This window comes from Atractosteus spatula, chromosome 2 (assembly GCF_055471065.1).
Source record: "Atractosteus spatula isolate fAtrSpa1 chromosome 2, fAtrSpa1.hap1, whole genome shotgun sequence".
Classification (NCBI taxonomy): Eukaryota; Metazoa; Chordata; class Actinopteri; order Semionotiformes; family Lepisosteidae; genus Atractosteus; species Atractosteus spatula.
In genome coordinates, this window is record NC_142707.1 from 39896435 (window position 1) to 39906603 (window position 10169).

The 10169-nt window shown below is 37.6% G+C and overlaps 1 protein-coding gene across 1 annotated transcript; it reads left to right on the top strand.

Moving 5' to 3' along the window:
* Positions 1 to 7157: 7157 nt before the first annotated feature.
* lratd1 (LRAT domain containing 1) lies at positions 7158 to 9226 on the top strand. The gene is made up of 2 exons (XM_088938104.1): positions 7158 to 7283; positions 7777 to 9226. The coding sequence occupies exon 2, from the start codon at positions 7808 to 7810 to the stop codon at positions 8600 to 8602; it is 795 nt and encodes a 264-aa protein (XP_088794230.1). The 5' UTR covers positions 7158 to 7283; positions 7777 to 7807; the 3' UTR covers positions 8603 to 9226.
* The last annotated feature ends 943 nt before the right edge of the window (positions 9227 to 10169 follow it).

Consider the following 10169-nt stretch of genomic DNA (forward strand, 5'->3'; position numbering starts at 1 on the left):
AGAATAAGAATAAGAATATACACTAATATTATTTATCATCACATTGTATTTTGAGGTATAACTAAAGGACAAAGAACTGTCAATTGGTCTAAGTTAGCTATCTTACACCGATGAACACTGATTAAGGTGAAACAATTGTCCTTGGCCATTATCTTTGTTTTATTTACAAAAGTGTGGAATAAGAAGTAAAATAGTTTTTAGTTCCTGCAGATTATGATTGGACAAAGATATAATTAATACTCATATCTATATTAGCTAGTTTTAATCATTACAACTTGAATTGAACACACTCTTATTTCAGTCTGGATATATAAATAAGGAATATATGAATATATGCATGACCTTTAAACAGCTGTGAAAATGGAGACTCAGACATTGTATTTTGATACAATTCTTTGAGTATAGAAGAGTAAGAGATTTTGACCAGAAAAATGAAGAAATATTATCAACCTTGTGTAAAATCTGTCCTTGATTCAGCTTATCAATGAGAAGTTTCCTTTAGGTCCTTGAAGGTATCTGGTGACTCTTTGGAGAAGAACAATTTATCTGTAGACAGAAACTTTCCAGAGCAACAATAAATATATTTTAACATGGGGTCTGCAATGGAACACACTATTTTAAATAAGATTTTTTATAATGAATAGCAGTGAAGTGATTTTTTTTTCATTTTTGCTGTGTATTTCAAATTGTGAAATTTCAAATTCAAGATCAGCATAGATATTTGGACAAATTACCTTAAAGTAACTTAAAATACTGTAAAGTATTTGTCCCTCAGCCATTACAATGATTGCTTGAATGACTATGATGCATTAATAACACCAAACCTTGATATGTTCCTTTGAGATAATTACCCAAACAATATCTGCAGCCATTTTCAGTTGTTGCTTGTTTGTAGGGTTTTCTGACTTTAAGTTCCTTTTCATCTAGTATGCATGCTCAATAGGATTAAGATCAGGAGACTGACTTGGCCAGTTCAAATGTTTCCACTTCTTCCTGATTAACTCCTTGGTTAAAAGTGCAGTATGTTTGGGGTCGTTATGTGGTGCAGGGTGAATTGCTGTCAATTGAGGAGGAAGGAGTCACAAAAGATCAGGTTGTCCAAGGAAGGTGACAGCAGTTGATGTCACAAAAATAATAATTGGAATGAAATATGTTTTTCTGACCCCTGTATTTCAATGTGAGTAATGCAGATGTTGAATAAATTAGAGGGATGCTACCAAAGGAAGAAACAATAAATATGACTGATAGCCTTGTCAAATACCTCTTCTCAGTATGAACTATGAAGATATTGTTAATACATTCTGCATATACTGTAAGTAGTTGGACTAATACATAGGGTAAAGATCATACTGATTAATGATCAAATCTAAGGCACTTTTGAACAGCCCACTGTAGAAAGTCACCATGGACTGGTGCACAAGCAACAACCTATTTCTTGTAAATCTAAATAAATGTAAATGTAAATAAAACAAAAGAGATAATCATTACAGGAGGGCCCATGCTGCACTCCCAACAGCTCCTCTGTTGAGATAGAAGCATCAAGTTTTTTGGTGTACACATTACAGATGACTTCACTTGGTCCCTCAATACCACCTCCTGTCATGTCCTGTACGCCTGGAGGGCGCTTTTCTTCTGTCCTGTTCCAAGTTCCCTGTGATTATTCATGTCTTTCCGGTGTGTCTTGTTGTGTAGCCTATTTACTTCCTGTGTCTGCTCTGCTCCTGGGTCAGCATTGAGGGTATGGATGTCATGAGACTCGTCTATTACCAGGTCACCCCACGTCCGTGGCCTGAGGGCTTAGGTTTCTATACCAACATCGTCCGACCCCCTGAGCCTGGGCTAACCTCCGTGTTGCCCCTTTTACCGCTAAGCATAGGGTCTCTGCTGCTCACCTAGTCATTCCACGGCATGCCCTTTCCGACATCCGTGATAGAATACTGAGCCTACACTAGACCCCGTGAGTGTCTTTTTGCAAAATTTTTGTTTCCTGGTTTTTGGATTTTTTTTTATTTACTCCTGGTTCCGGGCTTCCATGCCCCCTGCTTTCATTATCTGTTGTGAGTTATTTTTTATGTGTTGTTTGTTCCTCTGTTCCGTCAGGGTTTATATTTGTTGCGTGTGATTTTTTTTGCATATTTTGTCTGTCCTGGGCTCCCACGCCCTCTGGTCTCCGTGTTCCGGGCTCCCACGCCCTCTGGTCTCCGTGTTCCAGGCTCCCATGCCCGCTGGTTTCCCTATCTGTTGTCAGTCATTTTTTTAATGTGTTGTTTGTTCCCCTGTTTCGTCAGTTCATCAGGGTTTATTTTTTTGTTGTGCGTGATTTTTTGCGCCCAGTCCAGTCCCCTCTTCCTCTACTCAATAAAGGTTTTTTACCCCGGAGGAGGGGGTAGCTCTCAGCTGTGGACTCCCAGAGGTTTAAATTAGGTTTTTCCTCCCCCCAGTGCTGTGCAGCTCTTCTTTTGGGCATCAGGAGCTGCCCTTTCCGACATCTGTGATAATAATGCTGTCATCTGCAAACTTAATGATGTGGTTGCTGCTGTAGGTGGCAGTATAGTCGTAGGTGAATAAGGAATACAGCCTAGGACTGAGACAGCTGCTATGTGGGGCTCCAGTGTTTAGGATCGCTGTAGAGGAGATATAGTTGCCAATTTTCACCACCTGAGGTCTGCCCATCAGGAAATCCAGTATCCAGTTGCAGATAGAATTGCATAAGCCCAGATTCCTGAGTTTTGGGACCAGCTTGGCGGGAACAATTGTGTTGAAGGCTGAACTGTAATCAATAAACAGCATCCTAAAATAGGTACCCTGTCTGTCTAAATGTTCTAGGGCAGTGTGAAGTGCTAGAAATATGGCATTATCAACTGATCTACAGTATTTGGACAGTAAGCAAACTGAAGTAGGTAATGATTTTTTATACAGTTCTCTGTCACCTGATTGGAAGGCAGCAGACCGTGCTTTAAATTTGGAGCGAATGTCTTTGTTCATCCAAGGCTTCTGATTTGGAAATATCCAAATCAAATCTTCTTGGTAGGAACACATCTATCCACACAGTAGTTGACATAGGATGTGACCACCTCTGTATACTCATTTATATCAGTGGACAAATCTTTGAATATACACCAATCAGTCATTTCAACAATCTGAGAGTTCTTGCTCTGGGAGGGGGTGTTACGTCCCAGTATGTGGTCTGTGTGTTTTTGTTGTTATGTTCCACACTGCTGACTTTGATTGTTCTCCCTCCCCATTGGCCCACCATTACACCACTGTTTCCATATGACATCATCATCAATCAGTTTCTCAGCCAATCAGAGTGCATCTTATTCAGTATATAACATGGAAATTTTCAGAAAAGAGAGGCCTCTCGTTTGACTTCGGTCCCGCTCGGCTTTGGTTTTCGCTTCTGGTTTTGCTTTGGCTTTGTTAGTTTGTTGTTTTGCTTTGTGTGTGTGTGTTTTCATACAGCTTCGGCTTTGTTGTTTTGTTGGTTTCTGTTCGTCTCTTTGTACTTTCGTTTGTTTGTGTTTATCCTCGTTTCACCATTACCTTGCCCAAACTTGTTATTGTATCAACCTCTGTGTTCTTTTGTACCCTGTTACTTGTCTACTCTCATTTGTATTTGTAGTTCACTTGTGTATTTGTGTGAACTTTTGTGTATAGAGTTAGTTCAGGTTGTTGGGTACATTTTGCACATACGTAGTTGATTCTTGTATTAGCCACACTAGTTTAGTACGGGTGAGTGCCACTTGTCTTGTATAGTTTTGGGTAGTCAGTGGAGGTTAGCTAGGGTGTTGATGACGCTGAAGACCATGTGTTTCGGGTTTTCTTTTGTAGTCAGGTTAGCTTTCCTTTACTTTCCTAGCCAGCTCCATTTTGTTTGTTATTTTCTTTTCTTTGGCACCACTCTAGTTCCTTACCCCTGTGGGTTATTGTGTCCTATTTTGAACCAGTCACTTATTCAACTTAAAATCATCAGTTTTGCACTGACCCTTGTTATCACGCTTCCTAGTCTCTCACCAGAACCCACCTGCTTCCAAAAATTATCCTAAATGTTACACCCCTTTACCCCTAGACACCTGGGGTCATAACATATGTATTTGCCTTAGTAATTTGCACTGTTTGCACTTTGCAATGTGTATCCTGTCTACAATGTCTATGTCAGTGTCCTGTCTGTATTTGCACCATGGACCAGGATGAATGATATTTCGTTCCACTGTATACTTGTATATGGCTGGAATAACAAATAAATGTGAACTTGAACTTGAAAACTTTGCACAAAAGACTAGTTGATGAAGAACCTGATCCAGAACTGGTGCCATATTTTCACAGAATTAAATTGAACCTTAAAAAAGCATGTTTGATCATAATATGTTAGATGGCACATGCATGTTCCTACTGTATCTGCTTAGAGTCTTTACAAATGGGTCTGTTTGTTTTATGTATGTAGAGCATTCAAATTGATGTTTTTCCACAATAAAAAGATGTGAAGCTAAACATTTAGTTTTTATCTTTGTGTAAAGTATCAGTCTTCAAAATTTGAATAACGAAATAGAATTTAATCCCACTGTAACATCTCAGATGAAGACATGCTGTCACTAAAAGTGATTTCTGTTTCTGTATAGATACAACAGCTTCATTTAGCTGCTTATATCCTGTAAAGACATAGAAACATATGGTCAGTCTATTCAAGAGCAAACTGAAGCAATTGCAGTGGGTTTATAGGAGGTCCTTGATATTGTACAAACTACAGAAGCACACAGATGTGAATAAAGGCCTTGGAGAATTAAATTAACCTGCAAAGAGTTAAGAGGGAGCAACAGTATTTCACATTCATCATGCTCTTAATCGTGCTGCATTTTCTTGATTGTTAGGAATTCTGGCTCCTAACAATGTGATGATACTTAAAAAATGAAATTTCCAGAATGGTCAGACATAACGTATAACCTTGCTCTCGGGGAGGTTAAATTTGTGTTCTGTTCCATTTTTTTTAATTGGGTGAATTTCTTAGGGTGAAATATTTTTTAAGATTAGAAGCAAAAGCATCTCATCCAGCCCCTAAAAAAACATTTTATAACCTCTCCTCATTGGGGCCATCCACCCATCCATTTTCTAATCACTTTATCCAACATAGGGGCATGGGGGAGACGAGGTCTGTTTTGGCAGGTGACGGGCGCATACATCCCTGATGGGAATCCAATCCATCACAGGGCACAGAGACATAGACACACAGACACACAGACACACACATTCACACCTGGGCCCATTTTCACAGAAGGCAATTAACCTATCATTATGTCTTTGAACAGTTATCTTTAATAGTTAGGTCCTGGGAGAACAGATGTACAAAACATGTAATCCTTATTCCTGAATCACGTACCCATTCTATTTCTCCTTGTCCATCACCACTGGGGACACAGGTGGTGGCAACCATTTCACTCTCTCTGAGACTCTGATGATTCCCCTCCTTCTGTATTCTGGGACAACGCCCCCTTTTCTGTGTGTGATAGCAGTACCTCTTTCCTTTACTGTATATGGACAAGCACTTAACATACAGCAATCAGCTTTCATGAAATGTATATTTGTATAAGTGTTCTACATAGCATCTGTGATGTCCATATATTGGACACTCTAAAGAGCCAATTTGCACAGAATAAAAAGCAAAAATAATTTTTATGGAAAAAACATTTGTAACTGAATGTCCTTAAAATAATGAGGTGAGTAAAGAGGTATCTCCATTTACAACTTTGATGTGTGTAAAACCAGCTTTGAAAAGAAACTGGATTGGCAACAGAAAAGTATTAGAAGCTCCTTGAGACATTATAAGAATTTCTAATTTGATAAGATCATAAACATGTGTAACCTTGGTTACTCAATAACATTACCTTCCATAGTTCTAGCTTATCTACAGTATATTTATTTTTTTTAAAAATTCCTCCATATGTCTGGCTTGTAATACACTTAAATGTTATCAGTATTTTTCAGGAAACATATCCCAATTAGTGTTGTGCCCTTAAAGCTGTTATCCTTTGTAATTATAAAAGTGAAGTACTACACAGTGAATTTGAATGTCCTTGTGTACTTTGCTAAGCATTTATGGTATGTTTGTCCATCTTGACTAACTTAAACAATAGATTTGTTTTAAATGTATTATTATTATTATTATTATTATTATTATTATTATTATTATAGAAGGGAGTCTGTTTTATTTATCACTGAGGTATAGTAACCACCTGAGGGCCATGTTAAAAACCACTATGTGCCAACAGCCCCACAGAACAACAGAACAATTGAGAAAATGAGCACTGCAAGGCAGGGAAAGAGAAAAGTATAAAGCATGACTTGTACTTACAGTACAATGATCATTTTTCAGAGTAGATGATGAAAGTGTTAACATGGACAGTGCTAATGTTGTGGAACAGAACACTGAAGAGTACATGCAGCTGTTATTGCTAAGAACATTTACAAGTAAATCTAACAGCAAAATTCCTGCTTAAATTATTTTAAAAAGTCAATTGATTTGTTTTCTTTTGATGGGATTAGTATATTAATATACAGTATAGTATATTTTTGTGTTATTTGTGTTGGTTCTTTCTTTTTAAATTTAATTTCATAAAGATATTCAGCCATCCCTATAATGTTTGATAACCTGTGTGACTGTGTATTTAATGATGTTGCATAGTCAGAAAAGACCACAGAATGCCTGTGAGAAATACCATTGCCAGTTCAGATTACAGAAATGTGTACATTCCAAGCTTCATGAAAGGTTTAAAATTTCTGCACTCTACACAGACAATCAATACGTCAGATATGTCACTCATGCACTGTGAATTCAAAATGCATTTATTCTTCGTGAAAAAAAGTGTGTGCCATTAAATATAGCACTTCTCAAACCCAAAATCTGGCGTTTTTCTACATGATTGTCCTGTGTTAGTTTCCTAGATTCCGCATCTCCCTCGTTTTACTCTAAAAAATACGCATTCCCATTGTAAGCCCAAATAATAATAAAAACTGGGAACGTCCGTTACTGTCAAATGTATGATTGATACACCCCTCGCCCCTTTAACAATCTACAAGGGTTATACTGAGGGTTTTTGGACCAATAACCGCTGAGGAGGGCCGGTTTCTGTTCTTTGGGCGGAGTTTTCTTTTCTACTTAATGTGTAGTGGAGCTTATTTTATAGGTCGGTCACACTGGAGAGGAGAACAACAGGAGTGGATACGCCACAATACTGAGAACACAAATGGCACACGGGGACTTTTAAGCACTCACCTGGGGAACATCTCAGGTATTTGCAAGGAGTTTGCCAGTCAAAATAAGCAAGTTTCATTTGTTTTATTTTTTGTCTATTTTCCCCAGTACGACTAGTAGGTTTTGTGCAGCGAAACGGCAAGCTATGGTCATTTTTAAATGAAATTCACCGTACCTACTGTGATTTTAATTCGCTTGCCTTAAGAAGTAAGGTTTATTATATGCTAAACTGTAACATTTTACGTAGCGAAGCGCGAGCATTGTGTTCGTCTTATGTTGATTCGGCAATGTCATTAGTATTTTCCCGATGTATTGGCTTGATCTAAAAAAGTAGTTTCAGAAATGTGAGAAGGTCACCGCACAAAAAAAAACACGTTTTCATTTAATAACGCAATGTTATTTAAATAAAGAACAATGTAGTAGTAGTTTTGCAGACTTAAAACAAGAGGATACATTTTCGTTTAATATTACATGTGCTTCATCCCGAGCAATTTGTTATAGTGTTACTTACTTGTTTTTTCTCCAAACAGTATTTCATGTCTTTGCCCTGCCCCGTCATTGATGGGAAATCAACTGGATCGGATCACCCACCTGAATTACAGCGAGCTGCCCACCGGAGATCCATCGGGGATTGAGAAGGACGAGCTCAGGGTCGGTGTAGCCTATTTCTTCTCGGATGAAGAAGAGGACCTGGATGACAGATCGCAGCCCGAGAATTACAAAGATCAGAGCCCCAGCAAGGACGGTCACTTAGTTCTGAACGAGATAGAATACTCCGCTTTCTGCTGCCAGGAATGTATTTTCTCCAAATTAAGAGAAAACGAAGATTTGAATATTTACTCTATAAAAACTTTGCTAACCATGTGCAAGCCGGGGGACTTGCTGGAACTCGTACATGTAGCCAACGATCAGCCCCCGCACTGGACGATTTATCAAGGGGATGATCAAGTGATACATTTGCACAAAGGGGAAATTCGCAAGGACAGCTTGTTTGAGATCAGCAATGGGCGACTGGGTAGAATAGTCAACAACCGGTACCGATACAGACCGCTTCCAGCAGATCTGGTTATGCAGAATGCCTGTGGGCACTTGGGACTAAGCAGCGGTGAGATAAGCTGGACAAACTCTGAAAGTTTTGCTGCCTGGTGCAGGTTTGGCAAACGGGAGTTTAAAGCTGGTGGGGAGGTTCACACTGCAGAGCAACAGTATTTTCTTAAGATCCACCTCTCGAAAAATAATGTGCATACCCTGATGTTTCACAGTTTGGAGGATTTAATCAGGGAAAGACGTAAAGTGGACGCCACTGGAAAGCTTAGATTGCTTAAGGAGTTATCTATAGTAAGTGGGAAGGAGTAGGAACGTGCTAATGCTGTTCATCTTTAAAAACGGACCTGTTGAGACTTGCATGCCTTAAACAAGGGCTGCGCCTTTTTTTTGGAGCATTAACTTACCGAGGGTCATTTTTTTTCAAAGAAAAAAAAACGTTCCTTTGTATGGGTAGATTCGAGCTTTCACGCAGATTGTGAAAGTCTGCCCAACAGATTCACCTCGTACCTTTAAACACACTGAGCACACATTAGAATATTGGCATTTTCAGCTTCGAATACAATCATGTTGCTATAGATGGTGCCTGTTTCTCACTGGCCCAGGTTTGCCAGTGTGCACTGTCAGATGTTTTTTTTTTGTTTTTTACCCCTTGGTTAGATCGGATTTTTTTTTCTTAATAATTAAACAGAAAGTGACTCTTTGTTCTAGTAACTACTCGAAATGGGCACCCCCTTTGTTTCTTGTATGCGATTTACGAATGGTAAATGGGTTACTGCAAGCATTGATTTAATATTAGCCATATATATATTTCTTTTGCTCTGGTGTCAGAAGATAAAAGTGTTCATTTGTTTTGAATCTCATATTTTTGTATTTGAGAAGTTAATATATCCTTTGTTTCATTGAAAAAATAAACGTAGACTGCTAATAATAAACATAAACGGTCTTTTAACTCTTGTGTATTTTCCATCCTGAAATGACTCTATTGAGTTATGCTAACTTAATTAAATGAATATGTAAGAAATAAGTAAACCCCCAAAGAAGTCTCTCCAAAACATGTGGTTAACTGACTCGGTAAGGGTTAACCTATGTACAGGAATCCTGTATCATTGCAAAGGATCACGAAATTTTAATATTCATATACATGTGGTTATATTTGAAACTTGTGTTTCTAGATGATTATCATGCAGTGCGGTTGCTGATTATTAGTATGTGAATTTTTTCATAACACAAAAAAATGGTGGGCCTCTTCAGAATTTTCTCTTATGCAGCTAAAAACTCTCAATGTATTGATTTTAAATTGCTTTATAAAAACCTAACATAAAGATTCCAATTAACAATGATATTGATACGTATGCTGTAGACTTTAATGTGCAGTATCAGTATAATGTGCAGATAACTTGACTTTTGAATATGCAAAAATACAAAAAAAAAACTAATTCAAAGTATAATGATTAAATAGACTAGTCTCTGCATGAAAATGAAATAAAAGGATGGTGGAGAGTACTTAATGATTTAAATTTAATCCTGAAATTACAATTTTATAGAAGAAATCAAGCACATTGTAACCTAGACATAAAATAATTAACGTTGTTTTTTTTCTATTTATTGTTGTGCTTACATGAACTCAATACACTATAATAATGAATAAGAGATTTAGACACTATTTTTTAAAAGCAAACATCTGAATAGTTTAATAATGAAACTTATGTGTTCAATGGGCCTTGTATATAAAGTATGTGCTTCTGTACAGAATATACTGCACATGTGATTTTCTATACCATTACAGATGACACATTTAAAAAAATAAAACTGAAGATATGGTAAACTACAAAATTAAAAGAAAAAAACTGTATGCTCCTTTAGCTTTTTTGCTTTG

Coding starts and splice junctions, on each gene's coding strand:
- lratd1 (XM_088938104.1), top strand. CDS start 7,808: ATGGGAAATCAACTGGATCGGATCACCCACCTGAATTACAGCGAGCTG.